This window comes from Alligator mississippiensis, chromosome 15 (assembly GCF_030867095.1).
Source record: "Alligator mississippiensis isolate rAllMis1 chromosome 15, rAllMis1, whole genome shotgun sequence".
Lineage (NCBI taxonomy): Eukaryota > Metazoa > Chordata > Crocodylia > Alligatoridae > Alligator > Alligator mississippiensis.
Genome location: NC_081838.1, coordinates 11,018,857 through 11,039,463, shown reverse-complemented (window position 1 = coordinate 11,039,463; position 20,607 = coordinate 11,018,857). Strand labels below are relative to the sequence as shown.

The following is a 20,607-nucleotide window of genomic DNA, read 5'->3' as shown; positions in this document are numbered from 1 at the left end:
AATCGATAGGTGATCAGTCTATCAATCAGCAGCCTCAGGTCAAATCTCCGTAGAGGCACTCTGCAGCGTGCTCAAAGTTCTCCGACTTGGGCGGAAACCACCCAAGCCTCTTATACGGCTAGCAAGCCAATCGCTAGCCGCCACGTGGGAATATTTTAACACTAGCCAATAATGGGGCTCGAATTTTAATACAAATGGCAGGAACTCCTTGCAACGTGCATTTCTATGCTGCAAAGAAGAAATGCACCCTGCAAAGAAAGCTTCAAACGGCAGGAAAATAATTCAGCGGTGCCAAAGCACACACAAAAACAAAAATCACACCTTTGGGTTGTGACACTGTTCAGTTCTGTGGGAACCTGAAGCAGGGAGCATAGGGATGAAATCTGTTGAGAGTCACTGGCCTGGGGCACAGAGATCTGGGCTGCCAGTCAGGAGATCTTTGCAGAGGCAAGTCACTCACCCCTTCTTCTTTCTCATCATGTGTAGTGTAGGTGCAATGATGATTTCCTCCCTTCTCCTGTAACTTGTGATCTCTGCAGAAAAGTGCATGAACTATTAATGAATACCTGAGCACAGAGGCAGAGGCACTTGTCTTCATCATTACTCCCCTTCCCAAATGCTAGGCTGTTCTTCCTTAAGACAATTGGTCACTCCCTCAAAGAGCATTACCACAGCTGGGAATTGCTGTGGCACTGCAATGTTCTGCCCATATTCTCACAAAGCTTCCTACAAGACCCCAGTATCAGGAGTCTTTTGAGACAGCTGCGTTAAAACCAGGTCTGTGACATCCAGCGATTCCTGTATAGACAGGGAAACCTTGTTTGTCCTGGAAAAATAGCATTTTGGTCTCTGCATGCCAGCAGAGCCACATGAATGAACTTTGTCAGAGTGGACAAACTAACCCAATGCCTATATCAGACACACATTTATCATTAGAATTAGTTCTGCATCTTTTTTTGATTCATAAAACAAATTCTATCCTTCTTGAACATTGAGTGCAACATCGTCTTGGTGGGAGGTGGCCAGTGCTGCCCCAGTGTTCTTGGCCGTGTGTTGTTCAACATCTTTATCAACTTTGGGGGTACTTAGCCCCACCATGGTATTTCAGGGTGCTTCTTTTAGCCTGAAACATTCAAAATTAGCCTCCTGTACTGGAGGAAAGTAAAGGGCCAAGCCCACCATAGCTAGCTGAGCAAAGGGAGCTATAAAGGCTGTCCGACCCCTCTCCCCTCAGGAATCTACAGCTGCATGCAGGTAGCTTTGTTTAACTGGGTCTTGAAAACCTCCAAGGATGCAGATTCCATAATCTATCTGGGTAACCTGTTCCAGTATATTAATACCCTCCTAGGAGAATATTTTTCCTAATATTGCAGCAAGGGAAATATAGGTTCAAGCTGAGACCGTTGCTTCTTATTCTGTTATCTGCTACCGCCGAAAAAAGTCCATCCTCTTTCAAACATCCTTTCAGGTAGCTGTAGGCTGCTATTAAATCCACTCTAAGTCATCTCTTCTCCAAACTAAATAAGCTCAGTTCCCTCAGCGTCTCATCAGAAGTCATGTTCCCCAGGCTCCTCACCATTTTTCTTGCCCTCCGCTGGCCTCTCTCCAATTTGTCCATATCCTCTCAGTAGTGGGGGTCCAAAACTGAACACGCTACTCCAGATGTGGCCTCACCAATGCTTGATAGAGGCAAAGAATCAACTTCCCTGGACCTGCTGGCCACACTCGTACCAAAGCAGCCCAGCATGTCATTAGCCTTCTCGGCAACAAGGGCACACTGTTGGCTCATATTCAGCTTATTGTCCACTGTAACCCTCAGATGCTTTTCTGCAAAGCTGCTGCCCAGCTAGTCAGTACCCAGCCTGTACTGGTGTGCTCTGTCCTAAGTGTAGGGTTTTGCACTTGTCCTTGTTGAACCTCATGAGATTTCTTTTAGCCCCATCATGTAATTTCTCTAGGTCACTCTAAATCCTAGCCCTACCCTCCAACATATCTACTATCCCCCCTTCCCACCCCCAGCTTGGTGTATTCTGCAAACTTGCTGAGGGCACACTCTATGCCATCTTCCAAGTTGTTGATGAAGACATTGAACAAAACTGGCCCCAGGACCGACCCCTTGAGCGCTACACTTCATACTAGCTGCCAACTAGACATTGAGCTATAGATTGGGCATTGACTGGGCTGTCTGAGTCTGATGCTTCATCCAGTTGTCTGTCCACTGTACAGTCCATTCATCCGTCCCAGACTTCCTTAGCTTGCCTGTGAGAATGTTGTGGGAGACTGTATCAAATGTCTTGCTAAAATCAAGGTAGACCACATCCACTGGTGTCCCCACCTCCACAAAGCCAGTCACCTCACCATAGAAGGCAATCAGGTTGGTCAGGCATGACTTGTCCTTCGTGAATCCCTGCTGGCTGTTCCTGATCACTTTCTTCTCCTCCAAGTGCTTAGAAATAGAGTCCTTGAGGATCTCCTCCATGATTTTTCCAGGGACTGAGGTGAGGCTGACTGGTCTGTAGTTCCCTAGATCCTCCTTTTTACCTTTCTTAAATATGGGCACTACGTTTGCCCTTTTCCAATCATCCAGGACCTCTCCTGATAGCCATGAGTTTTCAAAACCATGGCTCTGCAATCTGCTGCTTCCATGCTGCGTTTTTGATGGCCAGTGGGAAGGTTCAAGCGAGCGGTTTAGTTGCTCTGCTCCTCGTTCTTCATTGGCCAGGAGCAGAGGGTAGCAGCCAGGCCATTTTCAATGCTAATTGGCCACAGGTGCAATACAGACATTGGGGCTGATCAGGAAGCACTGGTTTCTCCTTGGCTGAGGGGTGGACCTTGGGGCAGGGCAGAAGGAGAGACTTTTGTCCCCACTGGCCATGCTGCCTGGCTGGGAAGGGGATGGCTGACTGGGGCTGCCTGTTAGAAAGGCCCTATTCATGCCCTGATCTTTCTTCTCTGTGCTTCTTTCTCTCTGCAGGTTGTGGGGTTGTGATCTCACAGATGCCTGCTGCGGTGATCTCGCCACTGCCCTCGGCACCAGCCCCAACCTGACAGAGCTGGACCTGAGTTTTGTCACTGGTCTGGGGGCTGGCAGCATGCAGCTCCTATTGTGGGGCCTGAGACATCCCTGCTGCAAGTTGCAGACACTGCGGCGAGGAGCTCGCGGTGTCCTCTAGGCACTCCCCAGGGTCTTTGTGTAACCTACTGGAGGGCCAGGAGTCAGTGAGAGGCTGGTGCACAATGGCTGCTCTTCGAAGGAGCAGGGAGGATTACAGAGCTCAGTGTCTCTCCAGCCCCCACATCACTGGTTCATGGCCTGCACCCACCTGCCTGGACTGGGATGACATGTTGTTCAATTCTGGATTCCCCTTCCCCTCCAACTGGCTTCCAGGGGATCCTGCCCATGAGTTCCCAGGGGGAGTCAAAGTCTGCTTTTCTGAAATCCAGGGTCCTTACTCCATCCTTCCCTTCCTCAGGATCCTGAACTCAATCTTTGCATGGTCACTGCTGGCCAAGTTGTCATCCACTACTACAGTGGTTCCCAACCATTTTTATACCAGACTGGCACAGGAGCAGGACAGGACCCACGGAGCTGTCTGCCTCTCTCCCAGGACTGACCCACGTGACTGCCGGTGGTGGAAGCTGCTCACCTGGGCAGACAGATGGGGGTCCAAGCAGGAGGCTCATGCCATGACCCATCAGCCAACCCTGATTTCTCAGAAAGTATGAGAGCACCTCCCCTGTTGCCCCTTCCTGCTTGCTTTTCCTCCAGATATCCCACTCCCCCACTTACCTCAGGGCTTTTGTCTCCATTCCCCAGTGAACCTAATTTAATGCCCTCTTTGCTAGGTTAGCGAGCCTGCCTGCAAAGAAGTTCTTCCCTCTCTTCTTCATATGGAGCCCACCTCTTCCCAACAATCCTTCTTCTGCTCTCTTAACTACTCAGTGCAGTGCCAGTTGTGCCAGGAGGCAGGGATCAGAAGGGAGCTGCAGGAAGCAGGAGTAAAATTCTCTATTCAGATCCACAACAGAGGGGTTGCAGCAAGCCCTGAGAGCATGGCAACAGGGTGCCTTCTCAGGCCATTACTGTCTACTGTGTCCAGGGGACCTACTTGCCATGGGGTCTGACACCTTCTTCCCCTCCCCCTCTCCACTCTTGGTACTTTGTCTCAGTGGAAGGTGGTAGTGCTGTCTTTTCTGGGCTTGGCAGCTGTGACGGGTCCCTTAATGCCCTGATCACTCTCCTCTGTTTGTCGCTCCTGCAGCTTGTATCATTGAAAAGTAGCTCTGCTTGGCCTGGAAGCTGGCTCTTCTCCCCAGTCCTGCTGCTCACAACCAGTAGCAGATGGGCTCTTTTGAGGCAGAGCCAGAACAGGCCTGAGGTCTGCAGGGAGCAGCAGAGCTGGTGCTGGGGCACAGAGGGGCAGATCCCCCCAGCTCCTGCCTGGAGCCTGCCTGGTGCTGAGGAGGGGGCTTCTCCTGCAGCCTCCTGCCCCAAGGGTGGCTCTGACTAGCTCACACGGTTCTGGGGCTGGGCAGGAACGAACCCATAGGATTTGTATGGAGCTGAATGGGCAGCACTGATGGGGCCGTCTCCTGCATGTGCTGCCTTGTGGTTAGCCGGTGGGAAGGCTCAAAGGTGAGGCTTAGGGAGGAAGTGCTTGTTCTTTTCCTCATTCCTGTTTTACGGGGAGCAGAGGGTTGCAGCCAGGTCCTTCGGAGAGTGCTGATACAGCACAGACATTGAGGCTGAGCAGGATGCACTGGTTTCTCCTTGCTGAAGGGTTGGATCTTGGGGACTTCTGTCCCATTGTCCATGCTGATTGGCCAGAGAGGGGGCTGGTGGGTGTGGCCACTTGCCAGAATGTCCCTGTTCATGCCCTGACCTTCCTCCTCTGTACTTCTCTCCTTCAGGTTGCGGTGTTGCAGTCTCACGGATGCCTGCTGTAGGCTTCTTGCTGCTGCTCTCAGCACCAGCCCCAACCTGATGCAGTTGGACCTGAGTGGTAATAAAGATCTAGGGGCTGGCGGCGTGCAGCTGCTGTGTGAGAGGCTGACCAATCCCAGCTGCAAGTTACAGACACTGCGGTAAGGAGTGTGTCGGCTCCTTTAGGCACCCACCAGGGCCTCTGTGTAACAGGCCTGGAGTGGGAGGGAGCCAGGGACTGGCTGGTGCATGAAGCAGCAGGGAGGAGCTCAGTGTGCCTCCAGCCCTTTGCACCCTCCTGCCTTGCCTGAGATAACACCTTGTTTGGTAAAGCCAGGCCCACCCCAAGCACCTGGGGTGGAGCCCAATGCCCCTCCCTGGTGCAGAGGAGGGGAAGGAGCAGATCAGAGCACGGGTTAGTTCCAGTGACAGACCGGGGACTGGGCAATAAACCTGGATTGAAGCTGCTGTGTGAGGACCAGAAATGTCCCAGCTGCAAACTGCAAGTATCTGTGTAGTGGTGCAGCCAGGTCATTTTTATCTTGTGTTTGACGTCTTTACTCTAATCCAAAACGGTTTTTTTTTCCCACATCAGCCTGGGTGGAGGGGAAACCTCCTTATTGATTGGAGTAGCAGCCCCAGAGCTGGGGGAGGCGTAGCTGTGGATTCAGCCAGGATGGCTCGTTTGGGTGGGGAGGGGACACATGGCACAGAGGAGCACCGGAGAGTCCATGGGGTGGGGTGGGGAAGCTGCAGGCTGTCCCCTGGCCCTGCCCCCCATACCTGTGTCTGCAGCTTTTCTTCAGACAACTAGCAGATATTTCCTGATCACAGGTTCTCATGGGGGACTTCAGTCACCCTGACACCTGCTGGGAGGGAATACAGCAGTGTGCAGGCAATCCGGGGAGTTTTTGGAGAGCGTGCAGTAACTCTGGGTACTGTACAGTCATGTAGTATTTGACTTGCACCAGGAAGTTGTTCCCAGCAGTCGCGCTGCTGAATGTTTTTTTCATGACACTGACTGCACAATAGCTTGTGACTACTGCACAATAGCATTGCATCACACTTCTTGCTATGTGACACTACTGTGCAGTAATCATGGGCTGCTGTCCAGCCAGTGCCTCATGTACATGTGGCTAATATTTATATGTTGCTCATTCATATAAAGATTCAGATCTGTTACCCCGTTTTTTTTCACTGAGATTTTGCACTGAACCTGTTTGCCTGAGGACTGGAAGAGTGCCAACTCACTTGTGTCCTTGTGAAAAGTACTGATCTGGAAAGAAGGCTTCTTATCCCTTTCCCTCATCATCTGGGCATGCCACTTGCCACGCTCTGTTTCTTTTACTTTGCTGACTAACCTGCTGTAACACCTGCAGAGGTTCCTTTTGGAACAGGCCTGCTTTAGCCACATACCTGCGATTTAGCATGAGTCCCTTGAAAACAGCTAAGGTTTCAACGGGCCAACAAAGTTTGTAGCTGACTACGTACAGCACAGCTGTGCCAAAAAGGCAAAATGGAAGTTGTTATGGTGAGCTGCTGTTACACACTTTTCCAAAAAGCAGTTCTTCATTCTTGGCCAAGTCTAATATTAGTGGCTTGAGAAGCTGCTCAGGCTATTGCTTGCGATTCAAAAGCAAGCTTATTGATTCTTGACTGTATGCCAGTTTAAGCACATATTCCTAATTCAGGGTTGTCCTAGACCAGACTCAGTGCGGTCCGTCAGTCACTGACCAGGTCTGCAGCCTACAGGGATGCCCTCAGCTGTTTCTTCCAGGAAGCTTGTACTGAGACCATGACACAACTCCCTGGACACTGTGGTGTTGAGGGAGGCCAGGCAGAGGTGTTCAGGCTCAGGGCACAACATTATGGATGTGTGTGCAGGCTCTGGCATTTCCTGTTAGGAGATACCTCATTCTCCAGGAAGGCAAATGGCAGTAGGTAGCAGCCACGTTGTAGATGACCACAGCCCCCCTGCTCCCTTCACGAATCAGTGAGATATGAGCTGTGCCAGGAGGCAGGACTTGGCAGGGAGTTGCAGGAAGCAGGGGTAAAAGTCTCCATTCAGATCCAGCCCAGGGGCTTTGTAGCAGGGCCTGAGAGCAGGACAACAGGGTGCCTTCCCAGGGCTTTACTGCCCACCATGTCCAGGAGCCCTGCTTGCTCTGGGGCCTGACACCAGTTCCCCTTTTCTCCCTCTCCCCTTTTGATGCTTTGTCTCCGTGGAAGGTGGATGCATTGTTCCTGTTCTGGGCTTGGCAGTTGTATCTAGCTCCCTATGCCCAGATCACTCTTCTCCACTTTTCTCACTCCTGCCGCATGTATCATTGCCCTGTCACAACCATGTGCTCTGGGGAGAAACACATTCATGGCGCCCCCTGTTTTGGCCTTCCCTGAATGGTATAATTTGTGGTTTTTCTCACTGAAATGTTCTTAGACCCCCTGCTTGGTTTCAGAGGAAGGAGTGGGGATTTAAGGCTTGAATTTCTGTGTATGTTAAAGGGAGAAATTTCTTCACTGCGGGCTATGACTCCTTCTGAGGAAAGGGCTCGTAGCTTGGAAAGAAGGGACGCCGTGCTGTTCCCTGTGGCTGTGAAGGTTGCATGTGCCCTGCACCTTGTCTCATGTTAGCAGGCAGGACCGAATGCAGAGTGTCAGGAGGCAGCAGCCAGGCTCCCAGGTGGTCCATGAGGACCCAGCAGTAACAGTCTCCAGGAACAGCAGCCGCCGGACTCTGGCGCAGGTCCTGCCAACAGGCTCAGGCAGCCAAGGTCCTCTCAGGGTCCCTTCTCTCCCTCAACACCGGGGCCACCCATAGCCCTGGGACCGTCCCCCTCTCTCTTTTCACCTTTGACCCCTGGTCCCAGTGGAAAGGCAGGTCTGCTCCTACCTCTACTGGGCCTGGCAGTCACCTCCTCTCCCCAGACCTGGTGCTCAGAGCCAGTAGCAGACGGGCTGGGGTCTGCAGGGAGCAGTAGACCTGGTGCTGGGGCATGGAGGAGCAGATCGGTGCTGGGGAGGGGGCTCCTCCTGCTCCGGGGCAGCTCTCACTGGCCCGCTCCGTTCTGGGGCCGGGCAGGGATGAAGCCACCTGATTCATATGGAGCTGAATGAGCAGCACTGATGAGGTGACCTCCTGCATGTACTGCCTTGTGGTTAGCCATTGGGAAGGGCTGGGAGTGGGGTTTAGGGAGGAAGCCCCTCATTCCGCTTTGACAGGGAGCAGAGGGTTGGGGCTGGACCCTTTTCAGTGCTGACTGGCCACAGGTGCAGCACGGACATTGGGGCTGAGCAGGAAGCGCTGGTTTCTCCTTGGCCAAGGGGTAGATCCTGGGGCAGGGCAGGAGGCAGGACTTGTGTGCCATTGTGCATGCTGATCGGTCAGGGAGATGGATGGTGGTGAGAGCTATACGTAAGTGCCCCACTCATGCCCTGATCTCTCTCCTCTCCTGCAGGTTGCACAGTTGCTGTCTCACAGATGGCTGCTGTGGGGATCTCACTGCTGCTCTCAAGACCAACCCCAGCCTGACAGAGCTGAACCTGGGTGGCAACACTGGTCTGGGGGATGTTGGCGTGCAGCTGCTGAGCGAGTGGCTGAGACATCCCAGCTGCAAGTTTCAGACACTGGGGTAAGAGCACAGGGCTTCCATTGGACCCTCTATGTGTTGGGCTTGGTTTGGGGGAGAGGCATGCCTGGTCCCCGTACCGGGCTCAGTGGAATTGTTGAGTGAAGCCAAAGCCAGGCCTACACGTACCACCTCTCCTGCAGCTCCTGGTACATGTGTGTTGGGGGCAAATGGCCTTCCCTGGTGCACAGGCCCTACCAGTGAGCTGTGGCAGTGGCTCAGGTGGGCACAGCTGAAGACACAGGGCAGGGGAATGCAGCAACCTGCCACAACACTCCTGCCACCCTGTGCTGCCCAACTGAGATGTGTTTCCTCAATGGGAAGCAGCAGGATTCCTTCACCGCAGTGCTAGAGGCCTGCTCATCAGTATCCCTGGGGGGCAGCGCTTGTTATCCCTGGTGCCGCTTTGTGAACAAGGCTCTGCTGCTGCTGCTGTTGTGGAAGTGCTGTGCATGGAGCCAGCTCATGTGTCTTTCCAGTCTGCCTGGCCAGTGACCAGTGTTGTGTAGGTTTTCATAGATTTCATAGACATTAGGGCTGGAAGGGACCTCGGAAGATCGTCGAGTCCAGCCCCCTGCCCAAAGGGCAGGAAGTCAGCTGGGGTCACAGGATCCCGGCAAGATAAGCATCCAGTTTGCTCTTGAAGGTGTTCAATGTGGATGCTTGAACCACCTCCGGTGGCAGGCTGTTCCAGACCTTGGGGGCTCGGACAGTAAAGAAATTCTTCCTTATGTTTAGCCTGAAACAGTCTTGTAGTAGTTTATGACCATTCAACCTAGTCATCATCCCTGGTTGTGGGCCTGTTCACAGGTTTGGGGGACATGTGGGTTTGGGGAGAGCACTGGGGACAGTGTTGAGGTGAAGTGCCCTGTTCAGTTCTGTGAGAGCCTGAAGCAGGGAGTGTAGGGATGAAAAAGGTTGGCAGCCGCTGGCCTGAGGCAGAGACCTGGGCTGCCAGCCAAGAGACCTCACTGCCTCTTGCCAGGAGACAAGTCACTTTTCCCCACTCTTCTGTTTAGTTTGCTGAAAAGGTGCTGAAGAAGGGACATGATAGCAGACTTTAACTATTTGAAGGGCTGCCATGAAGAAGAAGGAAAGCACCTTTTCTCTCTTGCTGCAGAGAAGGATGTGGATCAATTGCTTAAAGCTACAGCAAAGTAAATTTTGCTTGGTTAGCCAGAAATACTCTTCCCTGTGAGGATAGTGAGGCAGTGGAATAGACCGCCTAGGGAAGTTGTGGACTCCATCACTAGAGGTGTTCAGGTAGAGGGTGGACAGTTACCCATCAGGGATGATCTAGGCATAGCTGTGCCTATTTTCTACCATGGGCATTTATTTCCATTGCTTCCGGGCTTTGCTGCTTGTTCCTAACCCCAGCTCCCTTTTTTCTCCTGTACGTGTTTTTAAGTCTCCCCAGTGGCTTTGGGTGTTAGGTACAGCTAAGACTGGGGACTTCAACTGAGGTGTGCTGATTCTCCCACTAGGAGCAAAGCTAGAGGTTCCTGGCTAGAGGTCATGCCCCTCCACTGAAGGTCAGACTGATCGCCATGTTTGGGTTCAGGTAGGAATTTTACCCCATGCTCAGATTAGTATGGACTGCAAGGGTGTTGCCTTTCTCAGTAGCTGGAGGCGTAGCCCTCTACCTGAGACTTCTTGAATATATATTTTCAACATTGAAAAAAGTGGTGTTTTTAAAAGCCCACCACTTCAATGTAGGAGAATTAAACCAAAGTAAACCCCCATGGCATATACAAACAGCCTAGGTGTCCACTGGAGGTCCCTTCCAGCCCCACTTCTCTATGACTCGGTGACTTCTCATCTGCAAAACAGGTGCAGTGATGGTTTCCTCCTGTTTCCTGCATCTTGTGATTTGTGCAGGAAAAGTGCCATATCAGCACAAGGAATTGTTAATGGATGCCTGAGCATGGAAGCAGAGGCTGGTCTTCATTATTACATCCATTCCCAAATGCCAAGGCTTTCTCCCTTAGGGCATCTGGTCACACCATCAAGGAATGGTACCACAGCTGGGAGCTGCTGAGCTACTGCAGTGCTCTGACCATATTACTGGGAGCCCTCCAATACCAGGAGCCTTTTGGGGGAGCTACATTAAGGCCAGTCTATGACATGCAGGGGTTCCTCCACAAGCAGTGAATCATGTATTGTCCTGGAAAAACAGCATTTTAGCCCTGTGCTAGCAGAGAAGAGTGAAAGAGCTGTCAGGGCTAAGAGACTCGCCCAGTTACTTTGCACCACAAGCCAAGTTGCCAGCCTGATGCGTAAGTGTTTGTGTCTTGCACCAGCATTTGACTTGGGAGAAGCTCTGAAATCATTCAGACTTTAGTTTACACTGCAAAGTGATCCACACAGGCTAAGCAAACTAAGAGACAGGTATGGAGCCCACACAATTTACACTGATATGCAAATATAACCTTGGCTGCACATTAAACTCATTGCTAGAAACTTTTTTCTAATTGCAAAGGGGCTTGCTGACCTGTTCAGGAAAGTAGCACCTCTCTGCTTGAGAGTACTGGCTTGTTACACTGGGTTTACTGATGCGTTGTACCAGGAGGCCTTTTGGACACTGTGGCAGGTACTGATGGGGCCTGCTACTTTAAGGTCACTCGGGGAAACTCTGAGTAAGTCCAGCAGGTGATACTGGCCCTCATTAGAGCAGCCTGCAAATTAAGAGGCTGGAAGGTGATGCCAATAAGAAGCCTCATGCAACTGCAGGGTGGGAATCTGGCTGAAGGAGCCTGAGCTGGGTCAAAGCCCCAGCTTAGACAGGGCTGTAAGCTGGTAGTTATAGCAGTGGAGCAAAGGGGAGCAATATCCTTGATAAGGATATAAGTATGAAATTATATGCATTTAAATTATATAACCATGAATTACTGTTTCTGTGAGGTACTCGCTTTGCTAACTATATGATCTCAGCACTCTTTCCTGCCCAGGGCAGGGGGTTGGACTTGATCTGCTGAGGTCCCTTCTGACTCTGAAAATCTATGAAATCTATAAGGAATACCATCGCTCCAGAGAGACACTGCAACATCTGCAGACAGGGCAATAACTCTTGGGGATGGAGGAGGTTCCAAGGGACCCTGAGAGAGTCCCCAGCCTGGCTGAGGTCAACAGGGAGGGTCAATATGAACAGGCCTCAGAGAAAACCTTGTGGGACAGGAGACCAGTGCAGCCAGAACCAGAGGCTGGGGCGGGTCCCAGGACAGCCCTAAAAGGGCAGTGGCTTGGACCCAGGGCCGAGAGGGCAGAGGGCTCTGCCCAGAGCCAGGGGCTGCCAAGTATTAGGGACCTTCAGAGGAGTGCATCCCTGGGGGACCTGGGACTGCTCGCACCTGCCCTCAGTAAGAGCTAGGGCTGGCTGTCTGGAAACTGCTGGGCCAGCCTGGCTAGGGCAGCAGGCCACCAGATGAAAAAGAGTAGAGTCGGAGTGCGTGGAGGCTGGAGGCAGGAGGAGAACAGTGCCAAGCCAAGGGTGTACTGGGAAATGCTGAGAGTTAAGACTCTGTGCCGGGAGCAGGGGAGAGACTGGGGCTGCGCTGCCTCAGGCCCCTCCCTCACTGCCCGCTCCGACACACAGATGCACATGCCAGTGTGGAGCTGATGCCAGAGCCTGGAGCCCGGCACAGCTGTTTGGAGCCTCCTGGCTGCAGCCGGCCCTGGCTCTGGGTAGCTGCTGCCAACCGGGAGCCCGGGCTGGGGGGCAGGGACTTAGGGTGGAGGGCATGGGGCAGTAGGGCTGGGGGGCACAGGGTGGCAGGGCTGGGGGGTTAGGGGCTTTGGGTAGGGGGCAACAGGCACAACCAGGCCATCCTGCAATGTACCCCATGCCCTCATTTTGTTTTTCTGCTATGCCAACACTCCAGCACCTTCTGAGGTAGGCATTGCAGTGGTTTTTTGGCACTCCAGCCAAAAAATGTTGCCTACCCCAGTGTAGATTATGCCCGCGGGTCCCCTTGGTCTGGCTGACAAAAGGAGACCACTATTTCTGCTTCAGACTGAGGGAAGCACCACAAGTTCTTGCAGTGGGTCAAGTACCCTCAAGGACTATTAGGCCTGTGTTTCCCAGAATGCACAGGTCCCAGATCAGTCCAGATGCTGAGTGGTGGTGGCGTTACCCCCAGGCTTGCGGGTGTGCCCCAGGAAAGGGGTCAGCCAGACATGAGGTGCCTCCAAGGGAGACAGTCAGAGCCTGGAAGGTGATCAGGGGCAGGATCCTACTTCAGGACACCTGTAGTACTGGGGGAAACATTCGGACTTGTGTAGGGCATGAGGAGCATGAGTCCAAATTGTGAATCTGTGGCTGGGAAAGGCCTCATACCCATTTCCAGGAGGCTGCACATGAGGCCACGGCCAAATACAAAGGGTCAGTAGCAACATCCAGGCTCCCAGCTGGCCTGTGAAAAACCAAGAACATCCTGATTTAAAACAGCAACAGGGGCTGTGGAATAGGCTCATATAGTCCATGCCCTCTCAGGGCCTTGATTTTTCCCAACTTCCTGTTTTGTCATTGGGCACGGCCTGAAACTTGGACCAGACCTAAGGCAGGGCTTTCTGCCTAGTCCTTTATGTTAATGTCCTTCAGGAGAGGCTGGTGGATGGGGCTGCCTGTGAAAGGATCTGCAATGACCTTATTTTGCCTTGATCACTCTGCTGTGTCCTTCTGTCTCCTGCAGGTTGTGGGGTTGTGATCTCACAGATGCCTCCTGTGGGGATCTTGCCTCTGCTCTCAGCACCAGTCCCAGCCTGACACTGCTGGACCTGGGTTATAACACTGGTCTGGGAGCTGGCGGTGTGCGGCGGCTGTGCGAGGGACTGAGACACCCCAGCTGCAAGTTACAGACACTGGGGTAAGGAGCATGCGGCTTCCTCTGGGCACTTGCTAAGTCTCTATGGAAAACATTCAACATGAAGCAATATCTTCTTCCTACTTTTCGGGGATAATGGAATAGGTAGGCTTACTTCACACACCTGGGTCTGTGTTGCTTGGTCTCTATTGGGTAGGGTGACCATATTATTTTTAATGAAATCTGGGATGGGGTTAAGGAAATCTGGAACAGGGGGGCACTATTTTTGGATGGGTACAGAACACCCTCCCTAGTGTCTAGTTTCTATAACTAAAAAGCTAAAATGTCCCCAAGTCCTAGAATTAAAAATGAAAATAAAAAGCATTTAAAAATCATGAAGCAACTGAATGAAAAAACAAGACTAGTATAGATGGAAGTCAGATGGGAAGATGTGGTAAGAAGCAGGGCTGTGCAAAATGGAAGTGTTTCGTTTTGATCAGCATTTTGATGTTTTGACAGAACAGTGTTTCATTTCAACTTTTTTTTCGAGTCAAAACAGCTTTTCTGTTTTGTTCTGTTGAAATGTTTTGCCGTTTTGACCCTGTTTCGACGTTTCGCCCCATAGGATATAATGGGGAAGGTTGAAACAGGCTATAACTTTGTCATTTCTGGCCTGATTTGGATGAAACTTGTAAAAATGGCATCCCCATCTGAGGGCATGATATATGCCAAGGTTCAAGGAGATAAGTGCAGGGGGGTTCAGAGAATCTGCACCCCAGAGTCTTGAGAGCTAAACTTGTGTCATGTGTATGCGTTAAGTCACAGTGGGGTCAAAACTGCAGGCTTGCTAGCCCCTGCTGAGGCCACGAAGCCTGCTAAGTTTCAAGGAGATAGGTGCATGGGGTGTTGGGAAAACCGAACCCCAAAATCTTGAAAGCAAAACTCATGTATGTGTTAAGCCACAGTGAGGTCAAAACCACAGGGGTGGTGGTTCCTGGTGAGGCCACAAACCCTGCCAAGTTTCAAGGAGATAAGTGCAGGGGGGTTCTGGGGCCCTGCACCTCTAGCTGCTGACAGGCAAAACTTGTGACATGGGTGCTTGTGCAACTGTGTCTGTCTTGGGGCACTGGAGTGGGGTGAGGGGGAGACTACTTCAGGCCTGGCTGCTAAGCTACTGTGTTACCCGTTACCAATCAATCATGATTCACTCAGAAACCAGCTCAATACATAGTACCTAGCTACTACATAATGAGCATGGATTAACACCTACAAAACCACAGACAGACTAAGGAGAAGAAATAACCAATACAGACAATCAACTGCCCCAAAACAGACATAGTCAGTTGCACAACCACCCATGTCACGAATTTTGTCTGTCAGCAGCCACAGGTGCAGGAACCCAGAACCCCCGCACCAATCTCCTTGACAGATGGCAGGATTCATGTCCACACCAGGGGCTACCATCCCTGCAGCTTTCATCCTGCTGCGCCTTAACACGCACAGTGTCACCCATGTCACGAGTTTTGCTTGTCTGCAGCTTGAGGTGCAGTTCCCCCCAAACCCCTGCATTTATCTCCTTGAAACTTGGCAGGCTTTTTGGCCTCAGTATGGGCTAGCATGCTTGCAGTTCTGACCCAACTGTGGTTAACACATACACGTGACATGAGTTTTGCTTTCAGGATATTGGGGTGCAGTTTCTTCAAACCCCTGCACCTATCTCCTTCAAACATGGCAGGCTTTGGCCTCAGCAGGGGCTAGCATTCCTGTAGTTTTGACCCTGCTCTTGCTTAACACACACACATGACACAAGTTTGGCTCTCAAGACTTTGGGGTGCAGCTTCTCTGAACCCCTGAACCTATCTTCTTGAAACTTGGCACGCTTTATGCCCTCATAAGCGGCTACCATTTCTGTAAGTTTTATCCAAATCTGTCCAGAAATGACAAAGTCATAGGCTGTTTTGACCTTCCCCATAATAGCCTATGGACGAAACGTCAAAACAGCAAAACATTTCGACTTGCCTCGCTTCGTTTCGAGGCTGTTCCGGCCATATGTATTTCATTTCAATTTTGCTGTTTCAACCTCGAAACAGCGTCAAAATAAAACTGGTGGCGAAATTTCACATAGCCCTAGTAAGAAATTCTGTGGATCTGACAACAAATACATTATGCAATGTTTAGGGCTTCACAGTGTCACAGGAATATCGGGATGCACGGGCTTCAGGTGGTTACATTTTATCCAACCCCCAATTCAAGGCAGGATCATCCCTGTCCTAATCTTCCCATCCAAATATTTATCCAAACTACTCTTAAAACCATCCAAGGGTGGAGATTCTCCACACTGCCTATCTAGCAAGTCCCAATGCCTAAGCAATGTCATGGTTAGAAACTCTCATATCCAAGGCTGATCTCCTCTGAAGTAATGTAAGACTGTTCCTTCTTTCCCCATCCCTTGCAGACACAGAGGATCCTCTGTACCTGCAATCATGTATGTCAGGGCTGTCCAAGTTATATGTTGGAACTGGACCCTTTGACTTCCCACAGGCTGTATCCAAACCGTGTAGCTTCTCAGTGGCTGGATGAGCCCATCTGGCAGAGGAGCAGCAGGTTATCAGCACAGCTGCCAGAGCCGCTGTGGTAGAGTAGCTCTAGAACTGAGGGGCTGGTTATTGCCACTGATTTTCCTCCCTACCCCATCCTTTCCCCTGCTGCCGATCTTGAATAACCACTGAAGCAGCCACTGAAGACCCAAAATTTGGCACTTAGCAAACAGTGCAGGAGTGAGTGGTGGGGGCAATCACCCCTTGGGTTCCAGAGCCATGCAACACCATGGAACATATTTGAATCCTTCCTGTACTGCTTATGGCCCATTGATCTGCCACCTGGAAACCCCTAATGTAGGTGAAGATTGTTACCAAATCTTCCCTCGGTCTCCTCTTTCCCAGACTCTAAAGCTCCCTTTCTCCCTGACTTTCTTTGTAATTTTTTCTCAACAACAATTTTGCACAGGTGTTAGCCCCATGGTGTTGTAAATGGGACTCGAGGACACACCAGAGCAGGTTTTAGAGTGACTGAGGTTTTGCAACTGTAAATGTTCAAGTGAAAGATTTGGGAACGAGTGGTTCCTCAGAAGTCCATTCCTGCTAGGTCAATGTGGCTGTCCCAGGGCTGTTGTGATATGGGCCCTCTGGGAGCTGAGGGATTCAATCTGTGACCCGTGTTTCTAACAGCACAATCGTGGGTGTTCTGCAAGTGAGGATCCATCATATTTACCTGAATCCTAGATGACTTCAACTTTAAGACAACCCCTCAACAATTAGATTCTATATATGGGAATTTAATTGATTAGTTATGGTTTTTCATGTGTAGAAGCTAATTCTTGGTGGGTCATATTAAATCCTCCCCCCACCCTCAAATGGCTACAGTGGGAAAAGAAGCAGCACGGGGGCATGCAGAGGGGGCCAGGTGGCATGGTGGGACAGGTTCACCCCTTCCTCCCCCGCTTGTGCATCCTCCCTGCCACCCCACAGTGCCAGCACTGCCTACCCCTGCCTCCTGTCACCCCCTGTATCTGTGCCCCCTGGAACCTGCCTTCTGTGGTACTTATCTACCTGTTTCTTGTACCCCCTGCCACCTGCCCTCTTCAGCCTCTGATCCCACCTGTGCCCTCCAGTCTCTGCCCATTTCTGCAGCCTCTGCACCACTTTGCCCCTTTCTCTTGCTGGATACTTCTACATTGCTGGGAAGGGGCTGAAGCTTCCATGTGCTTTTTGGCCTGGGAAGGAATAGATTGAGAAACACACTTGAGAGTAATGTAGTTGGTGGGAGTGGGGGTGGCACAGGCACAGGTGGTGTGGGCAGTGGGGGTAGGCAGCTACTGTGGATATGGCTGTGGTTTTGACCTGGACTTGAAGCCACTGTTGGAGCTACAGCATCCACCTCCTGCACCCCACTGTCCCATCCACCCTCTACTTGGATCCAAGACGGGGCTTTTTTCCCCATGATGAATAGGAAAGCCAGCCTCATCTTGGATTGGAATAAAGATGGTAATTCCCATAATCTGAAATGTCCTGGGTGCAAGGGAACAAGGAGGCCTCCCTCAGTGGGTGTTACACTGCTGAGCCCCATACTCTGACCCAGAGACCTGGTTTCTGCTTGCTTGCTTTGGGTGGGAGGCAGCATCTCATTCTCCCAACCTGGCTGTACAACAAACACAAAGATCAGGTCGATGCCGCTGCCGTGTTTGTAGCTGGGATGGATCCTGACCTCCCCATCTGCAATCCAGAGGCAGTTTCTGCCCAAGGCTGCAGGAGCACAACAGCTGCTAGAAACAGCCTGTAGGGAAACATGCTACTGCAGCCTGTGAGGAGGTGCTGTAGGACACAGCAGTGCTGGATTTAGGCTTAAGCTGCAGTTTAGGGCCTCACAACATAAAGAGCCTCTAAATAAGAAAAAAAAAAACCTGATTCAATATCAAGTTTTATAATAATCAGTTAGTAAATAAAGGAGATATGGGAAAATGACTCTCTAAATATAGCATGTTCATTCTAAAATGACAAAAATATACATCTATATGGTAAACAGGCATGCTGCAAGGCATGTGTTTTAGTTAGATTATAATTTTTGCTTTGTGCCTTCACCTTTGCATAGATGCATATATAAAGCTTTCATATTTATAATTTCAGTGTCCTTTCTGTGAGAATAAGTATTATTTTTATTGTATGGGCCCTCTTAAACTGGAAATAGTTTAGGACCTCAGCATGTCATAATCTGGCACTGGGACACAGCAGTGAGAGTTTAGATGATATTGCTTCCACACAGAGATGATTAGTGAGACTGCATCTCCCACCCCCTCTGCACACAGAGCAGCCCCAGGGAAAGCAGCAGAGCAGTCTGTGTGGGGAAGGGCTCAGCACCGGGTAAGGGCTGCACAGTCCCATCTGCATGTGCTGTGCTCTGAACAGAGCTCACCAGGGCAGTGGGGTGGGCAGAAGGAAAAGGCTCCAGACCAAAACTCAGTCTTTGTCCTCCCCTTTCCTCTCAGTGCAAAGCAGCTGGTGGTGGTGGGAGCAGCAGGCAGGGGTGGGAATGACAGAGACGCTGTGGTCTTCAGCAGGCACCGGGTTGGGGGCTCTTATTAGCAAGGGCCGCACTTTTGTTCTCTGTGCAGGCCCTGTCGCAGGGGGGCCTGCTCTGTGCTGTGGCTCTGAGGAGCTGCTGCAGGACAAGGTCTGTCCCAGCAAAGACCCCCGTGGTGTGCGGTGTCCCGGGGTCCATGGCTTCTATATGGCATTACCCACAAAGAGAATTAATGCTTTTTTTCTTTCTTTCTTCCTTTTTTTTGCTCATTTACCCCCCAAAGGTTGAGCCTTCACAAACTAGATGCAGAAACCAAGCAAGATCTGGAGGCTGTAAAAGGAATAAAGCCTGGTCTGGTCATAGAGGAGCTGAAATGGCTTGTTTTTAATTGGTGAGAAATCTCCTTGCACTGGCTGCCCTGCCACTACCTGGAGGAGAAGGGAGAGGAGCAGGAAGCACCTGCCACTTTCCATCTGCTCAGCCATCACTGCCAGGGACTCCAGCAGCAGCAACGCACAAGCTGGGTGAAGATGGTCAGGGCCAATCTCCTATATGTGAGGAGAGACTGATGAGTAGGAGCTGGATTTGCTCCATGTTTGATCTGACGTTTTGGGGGGATTTGGCTTCAGAGGTGGGAGTGGAGTTTAAAGCAGCAGGGCTGTGGGGCTCAGGCCCTGGGGACGGGGAGCTGTGAACTCCTGAGGGGTCTGGGTACCAGTTTCTTACTGCTTCTCTGGGTGGAGAAGAGGCCCACAAAGCCGCTCTTTGGAGCCCATGGGGAGTTTCCAGTCTGCAGAGTAGCTGTCCCTGGCACTTGCATATCCCCAGGGTGTTTGCAGTGTCACGTGCTTCCACAGCCGCAGAGCTGGTGTTTTCTGTCTCCATCCCCAGCATTTCACTTTACCTGGTGAAATGCTTGTGCTGGTTTTGCTAGAATCCAATAAAGATCCTGCATCCAGAAACTGTCTTGTCCTTCAGGTACTCTCATTCTTGCTACAGTCAGCGCTCCTTCGTAACATTTCCCCATTCCTAAGACAAAGGGGAGTCTACAGCGATGTTTCCAAGGACGTTTTCCGCGGTCCCAGTTTCTGATCTATTGTGGTCATCCCTGTGCAGACAGTGGCGGTTCATACAGCTAAACGATTATTTATTCTTTCTAGGGCTCTCAAATGGTTACAAAATTTGATCACAATTAGTCGCACAATTAAAAATTTAGTCACAATTAATCATGATTTTAATCACACAGCTAAAAACTCAAAATTATGCACAGAAAAACTCAAAGTTATGCAAAATTATGCAGGTACTTTTTATGGTTGCGGGGTGAGCGTGGGGTGTGTGAAAGTGTCAGGGCGGGGGGCGTTCCCACATACCCTGGCAGGATGTGGAGTACTGTGGGTCAGGAGTGAGGGGCAGCAGCAGGGCTGCAGGGGGTGCGGCTTGAGAGTAAGGGGCAGACAGACCTACACACAGACATTGCCCAGCAGGTAAGTGTGGAGGGAGGGAAAGGGAGTGGAGGATGGAAAGGGGCCAGAGCAGGTTGTGGGATGGAGCTGTTGGTGACTCATCCAGAGAGGCAGGTTGCAATTCCCCACCAAGGGCGCTTGTACACATGATAGGGTTTAATCCTCATGAAATTAAACAGGTTTATTAAATTTTAAAATGGTTTGTTTCAAATTGATGCATCAATGTTTGCAAGTGATGGCCTTTAAATTGAATTAAGCCCAGTGCACAATTCCCAGTAAATTCTAGCAGCGGTGCCATGGAATGATCCACCCCACGGCTCTCTCTGGTACTCAGTTACAGCAAGGGGTGCCGGCAAACCAGTAATTCCCTCATTCCCGAAACAGCCCCCACCCTGCAAGCTGTAGTTGCCCCATGCTAAACTGCAGTGTCTTGCATTCCCCCCTCACCCCCTGGCCCTGGCACAGATGCCCCCCTGTGCCTTGCTGCCTGTGGCTACCCAAAGGGTGCACTTACTGACAGCGGTGCAGTCACCCCATAATCTGCCCCTGGTTCCATCAAAGAATTAATAACTTCTTGGGCACCTCAAGAGTGCACCCTGGAGTGCTTTCATTTGCCCTTCAGAGCAAATGGCCCCCTCCTGATCACAGGACTCCCCAGGTCCAAACAGGCTAGCTCAAAAAGACTTCCCAGGTCCAAAGTGAGAGGCATCATACTAAAT

At 51.1% G+C, this 20,607-nt stretch overlaps 1 protein-coding gene across 3 annotated transcripts; it reads left to right on the top strand.

Moving 5' to 3' along the window:
- The first annotated feature begins 2,974 nt into the window (after nucleotides 1-2,974).
- LOC102570912 (NACHT, LRR and PYD domains-containing protein 3) lies at nucleotides 2,975-19,387 on the top strand. Of its 3 annotated transcripts, none has more exons than XM_059719420.1 (5): nucleotides 2,975-3,720; nucleotides 4,912-5,085; nucleotides 8,380-8,553; nucleotides 13,239-13,412; nucleotides 18,709-19,387. In XM_059719420.1, exons 2-5 carry the CDS (start codon nucleotides 4,985-4,987, stop codon nucleotides 18,818-18,820), a joined length of 561 nt encoding a protein of 186 aa, XP_059575403.1. In that variant the 5' UTR covers nucleotides 2,975-3,720; nucleotides 4,912-4,984; the 3' UTR covers nucleotides 18,821-19,387. The 3 variants fall into 3 exon arrangements, 2 of the variants coding, with proteins under 2 accessions (XP_059575403.1, XP_019346615.1); XM_019491070.2 differs by lacking the exon at nucleotides 2,975-3,720 and adding an exon at nucleotides 3,749-4,781; XR_009457628.1 differs by lacking the exons at nucleotides 2,975-3,720; nucleotides 4,912-5,085 and adding an exon at nucleotides 5,433-7,695.
- Nucleotides 19,388-20,607: the final 1,220 nt, after the last annotated feature.